Source organism: Hypomesus nipponensis, chromosome 3 (genome assembly GCF_054491055.1).
Source record: "Hypomesus nipponensis isolate SF chromosome 3, ASM5449105v1, whole genome shotgun sequence".
Taxonomy (NCBI): Eukaryota; Metazoa; Chordata; class Actinopteri; order Osmeriformes; family Osmeridae; genus Hypomesus; species Hypomesus nipponensis.
Genome location: NC_140363.1, coordinates 4,763,185 through 4,781,774, shown reverse-complemented (window position 1 = coordinate 4,781,774; position 18,590 = coordinate 4,763,185). Strand labels below are relative to the sequence as shown.

The 18,590-nt window shown below is 48.2% G+C and overlaps 2 protein-coding genes across 8 annotated transcripts in view; both read right to left on the bottom strand.

The window, feature by feature from the left end:
* Positions 1 to 1,313: 1,313 nt before the first annotated feature.
* Positions 1,314 to 12,205, bottom strand: dcaf5 (ddb1 and cul4 associated factor 5). The gene is made up of 9 exons (XM_084684644.1): positions 11,787 to 12,205; positions 10,802 to 10,945; positions 10,363 to 10,399; positions 10,064 to 10,203; positions 8,278 to 8,407; positions 7,378 to 7,591; positions 6,135 to 6,201; positions 5,873 to 6,000; positions 1,314 to 3,994 (listed from the first exon to the last, which is right to left on the bottom strand). Exons 1-9 carry the CDS (start codon positions 11,992 to 11,994, stop codon positions 2,573 to 2,575), a joined length of 2,490 nt encoding a protein of 829 aa, XP_084540770.1. The 5' UTR covers positions 11,995 to 12,205; the 3' UTR covers positions 1,314 to 2,572.
* Positions 12,206 to 12,351: 146 nt separating this feature from the next.
* The window catches only part of pacs2 (phosphofurin acidic cluster sorting protein 2), a 37,947-nt gene continuing 31,708 nt past the window's right edge, over positions 12,352 to 18,590 (bottom strand). For 4 of the 7 annotated variants that reach the window (XM_084684636.1, XM_084684638.1, XM_084684637.1 and 1 more), the window contains 7 exons: positions 17,889 to 17,933; positions 16,967 to 17,009; positions 16,685 to 16,727; positions 16,172 to 16,307; positions 15,848 to 16,074; positions 14,571 to 14,684; positions 12,352 to 14,421 (listed from right to left, as the gene is read on the bottom strand). In XM_084684636.1, coding sequence (XP_084540762.1) covers positions 14,303 to 14,421; positions 14,571 to 14,684; positions 15,848 to 16,074; positions 16,172 to 16,307; positions 16,685 to 16,727; positions 16,967 to 17,009; positions 17,889 to 17,933 — 727 coding nt within the window. In that variant the 3' untranslated portion in view covers positions 12,352 to 14,302. Of the gene's footprint in view, positions 14,422 to 14,570; positions 14,685 to 14,926; positions 15,027 to 15,847; positions 16,075 to 16,171; positions 16,308 to 16,684; positions 16,728 to 16,966; positions 17,010 to 17,888; positions 17,934 to 18,590 lie in introns of those variants that run through there. The other 3 variants (XM_084684639.1, XM_084684641.1, XR_014735310.1) reach the window with 2 other exon arrangements.

Here is an 18,590-nt window from a genome sequence, read left to right as displayed (position 1 = left end):
GCCAGGTGATGGACCACCGGAACAATGGCTGTCAAGTAAACAGATCGAGCTGCGGTCCCGGCCTTTCAGCCTTGTAAGGTAAAGCTGCGTACTCCGCGAGGAGACCTCGCTCACCGGGAAAGCTGCCTACACGGGGTAGCCCCGGTCTCCAGTAGACAGTAGCTCTATGAAACTGGAGCGCTCTTCCATATATGGACAAACTTCCAAGCGGCTGAATGTTTGGGAAAGTGATGTCACAGATTAGAGCATAGACTGCCAACTCACTGAATGGTCCCTATTTAAAAGACCTCCTTAGTTTAAAGAGGCAGACTTCTTTTCACAGTGGGGTGCGACTTCTGTGCAGTTAGAAAGTTTACAGTCCACTACCAGGTTAAAACTCTCTTTTGACGGTTTATTCAAAGAACTTTGGCAAAGGCAACTAAAACTAAAATTACAACCACAACCCCTAAATAAGATAAAACTTCGGGACAAGACAGTGATGCAAATAGTTGGATAAAGACAAGTAGCTTGCGCCGACTCTTTAAGGCAAAGGTCGTGTGAAGAGCTGCTTTATTTGATTGTTTTTCTGGCAACTTACCAAGGCATTCCAGTCATGTTGTGGAGAGAATTCAAATACAGGCATCCTGTCTCCAGATGTAATGCCATGTATGGAATAACTACGTTTAGAGGATTTATTTTAAAAGTCCAAATTAGTAACGGGGGTGAGGAGGTGGATTCCTAATGATTGAAATATGATTGGGCTAACAGAAAGTTGCATTTCTGAATATGCGGGAGAATATTCAACAACCCGATACAAGATTTCCTTGTTTATATACACGCCAAAGAGGGTGAAATGAAGAGCGTCCCTTTCCTGTAGATAATTGACCGCTCAAACAAGGGTTCCGATTGCGGACATGCGAGATATCTTTCAGAGGAGACAAGCACAAACGACAAGATAACCTCCTACAGTATGTCTGGCTGCCCTACGATTAGCATTTAACCACGGGCCGGACATGATGCGTGTGTAGTCGAGGGAAGGAATCACACTGGTGTCGTCTTTGACCACAGGCTGTGCTGCCTTGTGAACTTGGGAGACCACCAGCATCATGGTTTCCTAGACAACGGTGACATCATCTACCCCATTCTGACCATGGGACAGCTGGGGAATCTGTAGCCGTCTGAGAGGGCGTGGCCTCCTTATCTGATGGGAAGACGTTAGTCCATATTTGGGCATTCAGAACCTGACCAGACATCATTGTTTTGTTACTAAAAACTCCAGAGGAATTCTTCACCATTTTGAACTTCTGTGCAATAGGATGCCAGTGTTGCAATAGTGTGACGGTTCATATTACTAACGGTTTCACATTTTCACAGGGGTTTTAAAAATAAATAAAAACGATGGATATAAAATGAATTAATTAATCAACAAGAGCTCCCTGGGCGTTGGAGCCTCTTAACATTAAAATCTGTCAACATTGTCTGTTCAGGGTCACGATGCTGAATGGAATGGGCTTCTTAGGAGAGTTGAAGCCTTGTTGCCATGGTGATTCAGTCTCGGTCCATGGCCAAATGATATGTTTTAGTCTTATTATGGAAAAACAGTTCACCAAAAAACACAATGTTATTTTTACCCCTTAAGATGAAAATGGTTTATTTCATTGTTTGATAAAAAAAAAAAAAAAGTTTGTTGACACCATCATGTAAATGTTGAAATGAAAGGACTGTCCCCAACATGTGCAGGGTTGTTTGAGTAAAAATTCTGAATGCTAACCATCCTGATCCTAGCATCAATCAGATCATAGCATCATAGTAACAATTCATGTCATCACTGGAAAACAGGTTATTCTTTATTGCAAGAAGCAAAAACATGGCTGACTGGTTATATCCATTTGTTGGATAAAGAGAGAGGAAAATAAACCTATTGGTAAGTAGGGACACTGAACACAACTATAATGCAAAATTAAAAGCAGATGGTGCACACCAAGATCACCATGGAGACAGTCCTCACGCAAGCACCCTGAAGCAGTCAAAGAATCGCTCTTGAAAAGGAAGGATTCTCCAGTTCACTCTCAGCAACAAACTGAATTTTATATTTCTATCAAACCTTGAAACAGAAGTGTTGTCTGAACGTATTTCCTTACCGAAAAAAGGATAAAAACATCTATGCGTTTATTTTTAAAGCATACAATCAAAAGATTTATGCACAAAACTTAATCATTTGCAAATTCACTTACAATAGCATTATTGTCAATGTTATTCTTTAGCTTGGATTTGAGTTTGTTTATGTTTAGCGTCATCAGCGGTTCAACCTTAAGAAAGATGACAACATCCAAAGTATGCAAAAAGAAATGTTCATAAACACAATCCTCTGTTCCTGTGGGAATATGAAACCTCAAGACCTCCATCTCTGAACTCTTTTGAATGGCAGCTTCCCTCTGCATCACAGCAGCATCTTTCAGCAGTTCTTTAGGATAATATCAAACCAGATACTGAGCTGTGAAAACACCATCCTACACACACCCCCTCGGGTAAGTCTGTAAAACCCAAACCTTCACCTGTCCATCGACACTCACAAAAAAAACGCCGGGTGCCATCATGTCTTGAACTTCTTCTCTGAAGGCTGTGCCCCCGACCCCCCCTCCCCTGACCCCCTATGAGTCCGTTTGACCCCCCCCTGACCTCTGAGGGAGGCCTGTTCCTCCACCAAGGTCCTAGTGTCCGTGGGCTTCATGACCGCTTCCCCCTCAGACTCGGAGGAGCGTGTGGGGCGGTTCTGGCCCGGTTGGGCCCTGTGGGGGCCCCCAGTCCGGCGCTGCCCGTTCACCCCAGGGCTCAGGTGACCGGGGGAGGCCAAGCTCCCATCCAGGACAAAGGAGCTGCCACTCTGGCCCACGCCGCTCTCCTCTGCGCTGTCCGACGCCTCCGCAAGGTCCCCCCTCGCCTGGCGCTCCTTGCAGCGAGACACCGCCCTCTCCCGGCCCGGCTCGTCCCCAGAGCAGGGGGAGGAGGCCAGGCGCCACCCTCGCGGATCCGCCCCGCAGTCTCCCTCCTCCTCCTCGTCGCCGCGGACACCAGGAGACGGGGGTGCGGAGTTGGGGCGCGGCAGCGTGGGAGGGGGGTGCTGGGGCCGCCCCTTGTTCTTAGGGGCGGATCTGTGGATGTGGGCGGAGCCCTGCGTCGTCTCCTCCGAGGAGGACGAGGAGGCGTCCTCCAGGGAAATCTTGGGGTAGCTGCAGGAGTCGGCCCCCGCGTAGAGCGCCTGCGCCGACGCGGGCCTCTCCGGCGAGTGGGAGGGGAAGTGCATGCGGCGCCTCCGGGCCGCGTTGTGCTGCCTGGTAGTGGCCCTGCGGCGCTCCTCGTCTTCGCTGCTGCTGGAGGAGGTGGAGGAGGACGAGGACGAGGAGGCGCCGGCTGGGGAGGAGGTGCTCTGGGAGAGGGTGGAGTTGTCCCTGGGGCTGGGAGAGCGAGGCCGGGGCATGGGGTCGGGCCAGAACCCGCTGGAGTCCGAATCCTCGTTCACCAGGTCCAGCAGGAAGGCCGACTGGTGGTGCGGCCGCCTGCCCCGCCTCCTCGGCGGCCCTGCCCCTTCCGCCTCGGGGAGGTCGTCGGCCGGCGCCGGCGTCTCCGGCACCGGCAGGGGAGAGGAGGAGGAGGGGTCCGAGTCGCCGTGGGGACCCGGGACGGTCGCGGGAGGGGGGGCGGGCGTGGCGGCGGCGGCCGTCCTCCGCGTGGGGCGCCGGCCGCGGGCGTGGAGCTGCAGGATGGCGCCCTCGCTCAGGTCGCTGTCCGAGTCGGAGCTCCAGCCCTCGATCTCGCGGCGGACCAGCGAGTCGAAGAAGGCCATCATGCGCGGGTCCTCCTGGATGGACTGGCTGACGTAGTCGTGGGAGAGGCCGCTGCCGCTGTTCAGCACCAGGCTGATGTACTCCTCGTGGGTGTACAGGCTCCGCGACTTGTCCTCAACCTGACCCTCCAGGTCCCCCAGGCTCTCAGGCTGCTTGTAAGGGCTCCACAGCTGGGGGGGGGAGGGGGAGACGAGAAGTGAGTAGGAGAGGGGGTGAGTGGGAGAAGGAGAGGTTAGCAGCGGAGAGGAGCGGGGAAAGGGGGAGTCGGGTCGAGGAGGAGCAGGATAGGGGAGATTAGAGAAGAGCAGAGGGTCAGGTTTAAAAAGGCAACCACTCCCTGCTAATAATACTCTGTACTTCCACAGCACCTGGGCAGGTGTCAGCTTTCACACTACAGCAGACAACACAACGGCCCAGCTGGGAGAGTTACTGTATGCAGTCAAATGGTAGAGGGCAATGCTCTCATGTCACCTCCATGAGAGAAGCATGCACCCACTGGACCGGTCAACACACCACGGGTCATCGAACGCTCGGACCAGAGACGGATACTGAAAAGCAGACCAAACGCCACGCATCCATCATTTGTGTCAATTGCATCAATGGCTAAGCCTGGCTTCCAGCCCAACTTAGCCCCGGTCACAACAAAAATGTGGTCGGGAAGTTGGGTCTGGAGGGGCTCGTATTGGGGACAAACTATATAAAACCCGGAGCTGGGCGGACCAATGAAATTGCCAGGGCGGGCTTTATACAATGATGGACAGATGATCAACAGTAACGTAATCAACAACGTCACAAAAGAGCGCTTGGGTTGAATTTGTTTTCAACAAACAACATATTACGTTGCTATGATTGGGATGTAGGTCTATCCAATTGAGCGAAGAGGCATTCTTTTTATGAGTTCGGTTGAAACATGCCCCATAGTCACAGCCCAACGGAGCGTTATCAGACTCATATTCTGACTAGAATTATGAGTATGACAACGTCAGGCTATCAATGGCTTTGTTAATATCCCAAATAGTCCCATGACAATAGTCACTTTGGTGACTGATCCGCTCTTTGGAACACTACTTGTCACAACCTTCCACAATGACTGCGTCGTTTCCATTCACGAGCGTTTGTAACTACAGGTTGAAAGCTTTCCCGATGTGAACGTGACTCACAATGAGATATGGCTGTTGTGCATAAACTGGTATACACATACAGGAGTCATACTTCTGTATCGGGGAGGGGGGGGTGAATAAACAGGCCCTCCCTCCCTCCCTTCAAGCCCAGGCCTGTCAGCTGTCTGAGTGGAGAGAGTGACAGAGTCATTAACAAAGAGATGATGAGCTGGGTGAAGTTGAAGGCCTCTGATTCACCAGGTCAGTCCTGGGACAGGGGGCTCAACCATCACCATCATAGCCAGTATCATCACTCAGGAGAAACACTGGGTGGTTCTCTGTAGGATTACAGCACCTGTGTCTCTTTGTAATGGAACCAGAGGAGTGTCGGAGTGTTTCTGTGGAACCAAAGAAGAGTGTGTGTGTGTGTGTGTGTGTGTGTATAACCAGTGTTTCTGAGACCTTGCTAGTAAAAAAAGGCTATACAAATCCATATGGATTTGATTTTGAGTGGTAGTGTGTTTCTATGGAACCAGAGAGGAGTTGTGGTGTTTCTATGGAACCAGAGAGGAGTGGTGGTGTTTCTATGGAACCAGAGAGGAGTTGTGGTGTTTCTATGGAACCAGAGAGGAGTTGTGGTGTTTCTATGGAACCAGAGAGGAGTTGTGGTGTTTCTATGGAACCAGAGAGGAGTGGTGGTGTGTTTCTTTGGAACCAGAGAGGAGTGGTGGTGTGTTTCTATGGAACCAGAGAGGAGTGGTGGTGTGTTTCTATGGAACCAGAGAGGAGTGGTGGTGTGTTTCTGTATTCCTCCCCAAGACATTGTCTCCAGACTCGTCAGAGACAGTGGGGGTGCAGACGGCGCGAGGGAGGAGGGATGGCGTGGTTTCGCGGTCAACACTGATGTGTCCCTTGGCGTAGGGATGCCACGGCGCCGGGGTTACTGACCTTGATGACTTTCTCCACGCCAGAGGAGCACACCATGTAAGTGTGAGGGTTGAAGCGGACCTGGTTGACTATGGAGCGGTGGCCCTTCAGAACCATGAAGGCACCGTTTACCACGCGCCCCGGGCCACCTGGGCAGAGGGAGGCAGGGGTTAACATCTGGTAGACGCGAGGGCTATCGAGATATCCATGTTTTCGATGTATCGCCCAGCCCTGGTAGACACACACATTCTCAGACACACTGTATATACACACACGCTCTTACCAGCTTCAGGGTCTTTAGGGATTCTCCACATGTAAAGGTTGAAGTCATCAGATCCAGACAGGATGTACTACAAAAAACAACAGGGTCATGAGGTTACAGAACGAAACACCACTCTTACCCCTTAGGAAAATATGGACGTCTTGTCAACATTTCCAGTAGAAGTTCGAAGGCGGCAGTTACCAGTCAGGCATTTAGAAATATCTCTTCACTGAAAGAAGGCAGATTCTGAGACCTGGTGTAAAATCCATTTACCCCGCTGGGCAGAAAATGTGTTTGCTTTCTGGTGCTGGGGGCCACAGAGATTTTTTTTTAAATAATCATCCAAAAGCACTTAGTGACTCTTACTAGGATCGTCTGGGAATTTGGCAACATCTGGATCTAACACCTGGAGGATCCTCCTCCTACTCTACCTCCACCTTCCCTTTTCCCTCCCCACCTCCTCAACCTGTCACCCCCTACTCTACCTCCATCTCCGGCTCTTTCCCCTCAGGTCACATGTCAGGTAGGAATGTAACACCCCACTCCCCCAGCCAGTCCAGCTGATGTTCTCACTGCTCATCCCCTCTCCCCCCTCCTCCACCTGTCACATACTGCTCGACTTCTTCACCCTCCCCCTTCCTTCATCTGTCTATCTACCCCCCCACCCCCCCCCCCCGTCTAACACGCCACTGGAATAACCCTCCGACTTCTGCAGTTCAGCTCTGCTGTCTCCCCCGGGGGAGGGGTCCGGCCCTCACACAGCCCTCCTCGACACCCCGGCTCAACGGGAACAGAAATCGGCGTGTCTGCTGGATGATGTCATGTCTGCGAGGGCTCGGGGGGGGGGGGGAGAGATCTTGGCTGGCTGCAGGGGCTTCCGAGCTCACCAGGAGGAAGCATGCCTTGGCCGGCAGGGGGCTCACTCACCCCCTCACCCTACCTCCCCCCCGGTCCCTCTAGTCCACTCACCATACCCCCCCCCCCCCCCCTCCCCTGGTCTGCTCACCCACGGTCCATAACTAGTCCCTTCGGGGAGGACATCCACTCCAGTGTGACAAGTTTGACTACATGGGCAAACAAGTACCCACTGAAAGGGTACTGGGGGTCTGTGTCCCAAACGTCCCTGCCTGAGGATTGATAAAGCGTCGTCTCGTCTCAGTCTGACGAGCCGCACGTCGCACTAAGGAGCCAGCCACCAACAGTCCACCTGCAGGGCTGTGTGCCCCCGGTGTGATGATGCCCCCGCCCCCCCCCTTCCCCCCACCTGGTCCTTGTCCCCCGCGAAGCAGCAGCTCTTCATGGTGCAGGAGTTGAAGTAGCCCTGGTTGTCGAACTGGAAGCTGGGCAGGCGGGAGTGCAGCTCGTACAGCACCGGGGGCAGGCGGCGCCGCAGGGCCAGCAGCTGCGTGCCCGTGCTGTTGAAGCGCACGCTCATGGCGCTCTGCAGGGACATGCTGCCGCCGTAGCGCAGCAGGGAACTGCCGGGGGATGGGGGGGGGGGGGGGCAAGACAGAGAGAGCACGAGAGAGAGCAGGACAGATTGAGAGAGCAACAGGGGGGAAAAAAAGAGAGAAACGGCAAGAAAGATGGGTGGAGGTAAAGAAAGTGACGGAGCGTTATTTACAGTGAGAGAGATATTAGTCACAGTCCATTACAGGTATAGGTAGACAACGGAATAAAAATGTATCGTTCATATCGAAATATCATGTATCTCATACATGACTTGGTCAATTTGACACATCGGTTCATTTCACTGTAGCTCAACAGCTCCCCCTGCTGGACACAGAGCCAAGCCGCCCCAACAAAACCCCTTCACCCACACACCTCTCTCCACCATGCAGGGCTGCGTTTCTCGAAAGCGTCGTAAGCCTAAGTTGATCTTGGAATCCATCGTGCGATGAATCATTGTTTTACGGGCCGTTCCCAAAGACGTCGTAGAAAAAGTGTCTCTTGAAAACTCTTGAAAGCGCATAGATTAGCCTACTCCTTACAAGCATGTTTGGGAAACCCACGTAAAAAAATATCGACGGTTTCGGTTTTTTGCTCAATCGTTGCTACGATCCATCGTTATCGGGAAACGCAGCCCCGGTCAGTATCCCACAGTGAGGCACCAGAAATAGACAGCACTCATTCAGTTCAAACCGCCTGGCAGGAGGTGTCTCACCTGCGTGGCTTCCTGATGTCCCACAGCCCCACGCCCTCCTTGGAGTTGGCTGTGGCCAGCAGTCTGGGCTCAGCCGGGTTGAACATCACGCTGTGGAACGCTGAGGCGTAGCTGGCCAGACAGAAGGGTTCTAGAACACACCGGGAGGTTTGTTATGACTCCACGTCTTCCAGAACACACAGAATTCTCGTGACTCTAGACCTAGGACGTACCAGGGATACATTTACTCTAAAACATAATATAAGGTTCATCTGTATGAATCTGCTTGAACATGGGGTCACTGGGACGGTAACACTACATGCAGGTCTGTAGATCACATCTTTTTAATACTCATTCTTATTTTTTGGATTGTGAGAAAGTCCCATTGAGAGCAGTGTCTCTCATTTGTACCAGGAAGTACAGTGGCCCTGAAGTGCAAAACACACCCACTAATACAAGTCCCCCAAATGAGAACACTCTCCCCAAATATATGAGTTAACTTTAATCAGGGACATTCCTATGAAATAATCTTAGATATGCTGTGAACGTTTCACAACATTAAAATAAGTAGCCGCATGCTAAAAACACAGCTGAAGGGAGCAGGACTTTTCAGAAGAAAAAACTAATTGTCCACGACAGAAGTACGAAATGCCATAATGACAGAGTTATCTGGACCAGGATAATTGTTTGGCTATCGATTTTTACGTTTAACACACAATTTAAACTTTTGCATAAATACTTGCCACATGCTTTGATAGCCAAACAACTGTCCTGGTGCAAGTAACGGTCATTATCGCATTTCGGTCGATCAATTTCTTATTTCCCGTTAGTGACGGGGCATCAGTGCCGAAAGTGTTGTACCTACCCTTTCCGTTTTGAGCTAATGTCATTTTGTTTCTCATTTGGGGGAGCTTGTCTTTGTATTCGGGGACAAGTGAGCAAGTCATACTATTTGGGGGGAGTGTTTTCATTTGGGGGATGTACTCGTATTAGTGGGTGTGTTTTGCACTTCAGGGCCACCGTAAAGAAGCTCTGACTAGACTCCCACAGCAGAGCGCACACACAAACCATGTCGATAGCTAGCTAGGGACCAACTCGTAGGCTTAGTGACCATGTCTATTGGTGCAATAGGGTTATTTTTTACCAAAAGCGACATACAGGGAAGGATTTGAACCAGGGACCTCTTGATCCTCAGTCAAGAGCAGTACCACTGAGTTACACTGCTTTGCAAAATGTGCAGTCGAATGAGCTATTATCATAACAGACACCAACATCAACACACCTCCCTGATCATAACAGACACCAACATCAACACACCTCCCTGATCATAACAGACACCAACATCAACACACCTCCCTGATCATCACAGACACCAACAACCTCCATGATCATAAGACACCAACACACCTCTATGATCATAACAGACACACCTCCATGATCATAACAGACACCAACACACCTCCCTGATCATAACAGACACCAACACACCTCCATGATCATAACAGACACCAACACACCTCCATGATCATAACAGACACCAACACACTTCCATGATCATAACAGACACCAACACACTTCCATGATCATAACAGACACCAACACACCTCCATGATCATAACAGACACCAACACACCCCCATGATCATAACAGACACCAACACACCTCCATGATCTTAACAGACACCAACACACCTCCATGATCTTAACAGACACCAACACACCTCCATGATCATAACAGACACCAACACACCCCCATGATCATAACAGACACCAACACACCTCCATGATCATAACAGACACCAACACACCTCCATGAGGGGGCTCCCGTGCGTCCCAGATGAGGACACGCCCATCGTCAGAGGAGCTGGCGAACACGTTATCGTTGACCGGACTGACAGACAGGCCGTATACAGCATCATCATGCAGAAACACGTTCAGAGTCTCCCCCCTGAAGGAACACAAACAAACAAGCAACACACAACAAACAATTAAAACAATTGTGCGAGTTGAGCAGCGACGGGAGGTTATGACAGAATTGGGCGCAGTGGTTTAATTTTGCTACGTGTAGGAAATTTGGTAGATGCGGTAGGTGTTCCGCTACACTTACCTTTCCACGTCATGAAGAATCACCTGCTCATCATTGCCTGTGGACCAGATACAGAAGAGGCTTGTCATTGAACCAGTTTCAGAAGGAGGGCTATACTTCCACTTAGTCCTTAGAAAACCTATACAGAGCATCTATTGAGATGGCTGAAAGGTCCCTCAAAATCCACGGTCACAAACTCAGATCCACTGTCATAAACTCAGATCCACTGTCACAAACTCAGATCCACTGTCACAAACACAATGACAGCCGTATAAACCCCATAAGAAAACAGTTACCTCTACACTCCTGAACCCAGACTACATGTAAATAACCGGATCAACCTGACCATGTTGTGATTTAACCAGATCCAACAGCATGTTCACTACGAGACATCCCCATCTCCCTGATTGACACAGAAACCACATGTTACAACGTTATGGGGGATGTTTTCCCTCCTTACCACCGGAGAAGACCCTCCTGTTGGTGCTATCGAAAGCCAGGCAGAAAATGTTGGACAGGTGCTCCCCTTTCAGCTTCAGAGGCTTGGCTCGCCCATGGATAGCTTTCTCCATGTGCCACAGCAGAACCCTGCGGTCGTCTCCTCCTGCACACATGGGAGAGGTGACCCATGTAATCCGAAACAAACGTCCCCAATGCAGGTTAATGAATGATTAACTAAATGTTTTTGTGTTATCATTAAAAACGACAGGACAATTAATCAAGGCACTGGTCCTTATCAAGATCACTGCCTTTCCCAAACTGAAGTTTCATTTCTTATGGTTGTACAATGCTTTCCTACATGAGAAAGAATAACTTATGACTAGCTGCATAAGAATTTGTATGCATTAACCTTTTTGTTACGGTTCCTGGGACGGCTATAATATCTGTCTTCGTTAACTCGGATGTACACATCTCTGGTCATCCTAGCTAACAAAAACCAGGGTAGTCAGATTGAATTGACCGAATAAATATTTAATGGAGGCTATAGGTTGATGATGTTTCCATATTTCTAAGATTGACACTTCTTGCTGATATTGACAGTCAACTTCTATGTCATTGCCAATGCAGCTCAAGCTCCTCCAGCTAGTGCAGCTAGGTTAGTTATCAGTAGCTTAGCAAGCTAGTGCTAGCTGGATTAGTTGTAGACTGGAAAGCTCCGTTTCAGCATAATAGCTAGCTAGCTACACAAGCAAGTGGGATTTATTTAGTTTTACTCAATAACGCTTTGTTTAGTCACACGTCCCACTTGCTAATTACACAGAAAGGCATAGCACAATGTTGTTGGTAACTAGCTAGCCAAATAGCTAGGTGTGCAAGTCCAAACATAGCCATGCATTGATGATGTAGCTTGGTAGCTAACAAGCCATCAGACGTATGTAGCGAAAGCTTCCGTTTCAAGGAATATTCACTGCCCATTTCCAGTAAGAGATGTCTTGTCAACTTACCTGACACAAGATATTCTCCTCCATTGTTGGAAAACTCTATAGCGTTGACACAACCAAAGTGCCCAAGCATGTCTTTCTTGAAAAGGCTCGTGCAGCCGGCCAACCGAAGTCTCTGAAATTCTTCCTTCATGAGGGGGTGCCCAGTGATCTTTCTCTGGGACAGAAACCCCACAGATGAACGCATACCGCAGCCTTTAATCTCCTTCATTTTCCACGGCCCCGGTAACTACACGATCCGTGTCTGCTTGTACACCGCCAGCATCCACTAGTTAATAGTTATTATGAGTAGTGTCATGAGAATACGATACGATTACCTACATTGTGCTGCAAGCCTTCGAGCTCACTGATGTCGACGTTGTTTGTGGCTTTTTAGGTAGTCACCCCTCCTCGTCACTCAGCAGTTGACCGTTTCCTGCTCCGGTGCAACTACCCCGTCTGTCACAAATCATCATCCTGACAGGAACAGTGGCGCTGATGGCAGTGTCTGTTCAATAATGTGTTGCCCATAAACTGCTCAGTATGTTTGTATCTTGGGAAAATGTTTGATAAATTAAACAAAACACAATTTAGTGTGTCTAGTTTTATTACTCTCAACATTGGGATAACGATGGTAGTTTCCTGGGCATCCATCGATCCACTTTTCATCAGGCGAAACAATTTAACATACTCCTTGATGAGGAAATAAAAACTGTTACCATTTCAACATGAAGATGCTTACGTTTCTTTGAGGAATGGTTATTTTCAAAGCCTACGATAGCACTAAACTTGCAGCCCATCAAACAGTTGGGCCCAAAGCGTTCAAGCCTGGAAACTACCCAAATAAATTATAAAATATAGGCAACTGTGGCACTTCTGTTAAGCAATTTTTGTTACGGCTACTTGTTTTGTGGATAAATACAACTACAAATGTACACCATGTCATATGCACAGGACAGGTAGGAAATGAAACAAAATTGTATAGCTGTAAAAGGTTATGTGAAAAGTTGCGTTGGTTGTTATACCTTTTCTAACATTCTATTTAGGCCGACTGTTCACAAGCATTTTATTACAACTGTTTTATATAGTCCAGTTAGGCTTAACAGATAATCAAGCGTGATGAAGATGCTTTTAGCACAATACTGAAAGTACAGGTTCATGGTTGGCAATACTTAAAATGAAATGTGCCATGTCATAGTATTTTATACCGTCAGCTCTAAACTGTAATAGATAACAGTAACTGTCTATGTATCTTTGTGAACTACAGTCGTTGGTATCAAGTTGTTAATGCATGTAAACCCCCCACTAATAATCTAATCAACCAAAGCATTTTAAAAGTGCTTTGCATTAAGGTACCTTCAATGTTTACATTCACCTGTACATCATGAAGAAGACAATAGTTTGAGGCAGGTATTGAAAGCTGCAATGTATGAGTAATCATTTAGTAACATTACCAATTGTATTAGCTGCAAATATACATGGAGTGTTGAGAGGAGTGCTGGGGGAGAGAGAGAGAGAGAGAGAGAGAGAGAGAGAGAGAGAGAGAGAGAGAGAGAGAGAGAAAGAAAGAAAGAAAGAAAGAAAGAAAGAAAGAAAGAAAGAAAGAAAGAAAGAAAGAAAGAAAAGAAAGTTGTGAAGTCGTAAATGCCAGCAGAGGTGCATGAACCAACAGTGCAGGGTCACTTGAAGTTTCTCAGGAGTTTTTGTTCACATTGAATAAACCATCTATTGCACATCTCAGGCTTCTTCAGGTTAAACCAGATGACGCCGGTGGAGTTTCAGAGACGGGATTGAGCTGAAGTCTTTCAGGACGGACATCCTCCCTGTGCTACCCAGGAGAACAGACCTCCCTTCCATTTGGTCTTTATCTCCGGGGATATATAGGTTTCAAAATACTCTTGATAAATAGTTACATTGTTAAATTGTGCTGACAAAGAATTTTAAACCATCTTTGCCAAAGTAAAAAAAAGAATAAACACTTAAGGGATGAACAGCTCAGGAACTTGATTATTAGACATTAATTCAATACATTCTAATGGTTAGCTCATTAAAATGGTTTCTTTCTTCAATCAAAAGACAAAAAAAAACATCAGTAGGATTTTTTGAAAGTTTGGTGAGAAAAAAAGATCTCCCCTTTACATTCAGGCCACAAGAAGTGTTTACATAAATAAAAAAATGACAAACACTCACAAAAAGATGAATATATAAGACAAACAACAGAAGAAATAGGTTAAATTAAGACAGTGGGACAGTTGGAGGCCGTGGTGGGATTGGGTGGGGTGGGGCTGGGGGACTGGACACCAGGGTTGGTGGGGGGGATGGGGGGGGGCAGTGGCATGCAGGGTGACTGGGGGCAGAGGCACCGTGGGGGCCGAAGGCTGGGGGCCAGGGCTGGAAGCCACGAAAGGGATGAAGTGCCAAGGCGGGGTCTGGGGATCAGGGTATGGTGGGGTTGGGGGGGGGGGGGGGGGGGGTTAAAGGCTACTGGCACACGGGGAAAGGGAGTTGTCCTTGGTTCCATACGAGTCTCTCATTGGCTACTAGTAAGGGCCTTTGGTGTGTCCAAAGATCCCGATTGGGAAGTGTTTGACGTGTGAAGACCACTGTGCTGCCAACTGGAAAAACTTGACATCGTTCCACTCGACACCATCAATCAACACTGTGTGGGAGGAGACACAAGAAGAAAAGGCTGATTACCAATCCTGAGGGGTGAACTTGCATCCCCTCCATGACACCAGGCTGGGCTGGCCATCTGCCAACAAGACAGGAAGGAAGGAAGGTGAGGGAAGGTTCTGTGGAGGCCCTTACCTCTCAGCATGGTCTGCTGTTGCTTGGCAGTGCAAATGAGACGGCTGATGCCATCTATCACCTGACTCTTGGACTCCATCTCCTTGTCTTTAGTTTTTTTAGGCAGGAACATGACTGGGAGGAAAGAACGAGAGACCAAGACTCAGTGGTTAGAGCATTTGGCTGTAGATCAAGAGGTTGCAGGTTTGAATCCCGAATGTGGTTTTGGATGATCGCGTCTGCTTAACAAATTATCATCAATATTTACATTATTATTATTGTCGTAACTGTTCAGTCAATAATATAGTGTTTCAGAACATCCTGCTTCAAAACAATGGTCTTTGTCACTATGGAGTTCCTTATGAGGAGAAACATACTGGAGTATTACACAGAGGAGCGGTCAGCAGCGAGGCCCTGGGAGTGCTGCCTTCATCACTTTCTGGCAGGGGCGATTCTAGGATCAGACCTTTAGGGGTGCTCAGCCCCCAATGAGAATGTGACATGAATACAGTGCCTTGCAAAAGTGCTAAACCCCCTTGCTAATAACAGGCATGCAAACAGGTCAGGGGTAAAAAAGGTGAGAAGGATAAGGCGAACCCCCGACCCTGTAGGGGGGTCCAGGGGCATGCTCCCCAGGAAGAACATTTATTAAATTTGTAAGTGAAACGCTTGAATCTGGTGCACTGTGAGAGCAAAATGAAGAGGTTAGATCTATGTAGAATCTGTGCTCTTGTTAACAATGTCATGTACTTTTAACCATGGATATTTTTTGTATAACATACATCATAAAAAACAACTAAACAAACAGGATTACCTGTGTTGAACTACTTTAAAAAGCAAAACTCAAAAGCATCACTCACTGTAAAGCTAACACACATCCAATAGACATCATTTTTAGTTTTGTATTAAATTAGTTTCTACTAGATGATGTAAGATGGGAAACTTCTGCCCACTCTCCCTCTGATTGGCTGTGAGGTTTAGGCATTAGGATGCCCCCCCCCCCCCCCATTTAGTTTTTTCTCATTGGATCTGCACAAATCACGTAGGTTACCCATTTTGGTTGAATAAATCCCTAATTTCACTGGATAACAATTAATACATTGATGTATTATTATGCAAAATATTGAATGAATAAATGAAAAAAAGGATGTCCTTTTCTTCATGAAATACCAGTATCAAATGATAATAAACAATAATATATATATTTTTATTATTATTATTTTTAGGGGTGCTGAGATTAAATGTAGGGGTGCTTGAGCACCCGTACAAAGGGTCTAAAATCACCACTGTCATCTCACCTTTCTTGTTCTTCTCCTTCATCACCACTGTCATGGACATGGTGGGCTGGGGGCTGCAGTCGGCGCCCCCTTGAGGCAGCCTGCTGACCTGCAGCGAGCGGAAGGTGCACTTCAGCGTGTTCTTGGAGGAGGAGTCCCGCTTCTCCATGTCTCTCTTCCTCTCGGCTGGAGCCACCCAGTAGTCCACCTGCAGACCCATCAGCTCTCCCTGGCCCCCACCCGGCGAACTACACCCAGACAGAAGAGAAGACAGCCTGTCTTACCTCCACATGGTTGGAGCTGTAGGGTGGTCGATCTACGGTTTGGGATGAATACTCTGAATACCTGCTAATGTTGAAGCTGGTATGGACGGAGGGAGAGGAGGGAGGAGTGGGGGAGGCCTCCTTCATTGCAGGAGACACTTGTGGAGGAGTGGAGGAGAGGAGGGCTGAGCCCACAGGGGCCGCGTCATCAGAGTCCCCTGAAGAGGAGAGGGGTTAGGAGGTCAACTCAACACAGACACACACCAGAACCAGGGAAAGAAGCCGTTCACACAATGGGGAAGGGACACTCTAGGATCAACACATGAAGGATGAGACACACTGACCCATCAGCCATGAGCCTTTGCGTACTTTGTGAAAGTACGCAAAGTGGGGCCACCAACATGGGGGCAGCTTTGGTTGACTGAATCCATTACAGTGGATGGCAAGTGTGGCCTCTATTTTGGGGTTCTGTAACCAGACGTGATTTGACGCTGGTCCCATGAAATCCAAACTTCCGCTTTTTGACGACGGCGTAGTCTCAACCTCAATATGTTCAACCTAGGCCACAAGCAGGAAGTGTGAACTTATAACACACCTGATGTGGCTGAGGTCTGCTCCACAATGCCAACCTTCACCATCTAGGAGTGCAAAACAAGAAGAAGGTTTAAATCACGGTTTCTGCTCCACAATAGCCATATCTCTCAGAACTCATATCACATAGTAGCCTACATGTACAGTGCTGCGCAAAAGTCTTAGGCACTCAAGATTTCTTTACACTGTATTTATGTTTCTTTTTTGGTCTTCTGCAAATATTAGGGTTGATATCTGTTCTGATTCAGCTGTGATCTAATTTAAGCATGGAGAAGAAGAGTCTTACCCCAATGAAAGGGATGAACTTCTGGCACGAGTCCTCATCCGGGCTGTGGGGGGAGACAGGAGGTGAGGAGAGGGAGACTGAGGCTTCAGAAACCCACACCAACAGGAGAGGAGGGCTCCACCCTGCTCACCGGCCAACGGACTCAGCCATCGAGACGCCCAAGGTTTGTGAAGCCTCAATCTCATGTTTATATTTTGGGTTGTGTTTATTCGGAATTGATCGCAGAAGCACTTTGGCTCCATCACGGAGGATGAGCCTTGTGGGCATCCAGAGCTCATCTAGATCAATGTAACACTGAAGGAAACACAGGCAACGCCCCAGCAGAACTTTGAAATCCACCGTTAGTGAAAGGGTCTACTTCTAAGGATTAGTAAGGTGCACGGTGACACAAACAACTCTTGGAGGAATGACCACTCATCATTATCATCACACTATCCCAGCAGCTGTGAAGAAGCAGGAAGGAGGACAAGTGAGGTTTGATTTGAATATTGCAGCGTGTTTGAGATGGCCCCCCCCCGACCCCTGAGACAAGCGAGAGAAGCAGAGTGAGACATGCATCACAGGTCTCCACCAAAGCCAACCAAGCACTCGAGGCCAACCCGTCAGTCATCAAAGCAAGGACACAATGCACAGGATTCAGAAAGCAGCCGGTTGATCCAATCAGGAAGCCAGCTTGGGAGGAAGTGCTGAACAGGGGAACCAATCAGAGCATGGGAAAATGAAACTGGACAAAGCAGAGGCCAACTGGTGGAAGAGCAGCAACCTAAGTCACAATCCGTTTCAGGCTCCACACGCCACTAAGATGTGGAGCACATTGAAACAGGAAAACAATGACTATTTTTCTGGCGAAAGTCAGAAAAATAGAGTGCAAATGCACGTGATCTACTGGATGTTTAGCCAGGTAGAAGATTGGTGCTCTTGCCTTTGAGTCCACTGCCATCTGCCCCCCAGTGAGGACACAGAGAGACTGAAGGAGAGAAGGCAGGAAGGAAGGAGAGAGGGAAGGAGAGAGGGAGGGAGGGAAGGAAGAGAGAGAGAGAGAAAAGGAGAGAAAGTCTATAGTAGGTAAGAAATCCAGGCCACTTCATCACACATGTCTCTGTCAAAGCTACAGTCAGTTTAGCTTCATGGAGTCACGCATCTGCCTGGTTCTGTTCTTTGTACAAGCGGAGATGACAGTGCAAGACCAAGTTATATTATTGGTACCGTTAAATGTCGGTAAATGGATGAGTTATTTAGCAGAGCATTCTGCTGTATGTGTTGTTTTACACAAGCAACTTCACCAAGGACACTTTCTACACAATATGCAGGCACACTGAGCATGCCCACATTGGTTTCCAATGTATGTCCACTACAACATGAGCAGTGATACCAAGGGGAGGGGCTAGACTACACCACTAGGCTACTTCAAACTAGACTACACCTCTCCCCAGAGATGTTAACACCAGAGACCCAACCCCCACTCCCAAATGAACTATATGGTTTAAGACATACATCTGTGAACGGTTAGTCAGTAAATATGATTTACACACTTGACCCTCCACATGCAGACTCACTTACAGGGACAGCAGCCTACAGGCTAATGAACATGCACTTAACGTCTCACAGTGCATGTGCTATCAGG

Excerpts from the sequence above, each read along its gene's own strand:
- dcaf5 (XM_084684644.1), bottom strand. The coding sequence starts at position 11,994 with ATGAAGGAGATTAAAGGCTGCGGTATGCGTTCATCTGTGGGGTTTCTG. Across the intron at positions 10,204-10,362 it reads ATTCTTCATGACGTGGAAAG|GGGGGAGACTCTGAACGTGT; the intron begins GTAAGTGTAGCG and ends GTGTTCCTTCAG. Across the intron at positions 6,202-7,377 it reads TCGCGGGGGACAAGGACCAG|TACATCCTGTCTGGATCTGA; the intron begins GTGGGGGGAAGG and ends TGTTTTTTGTAG.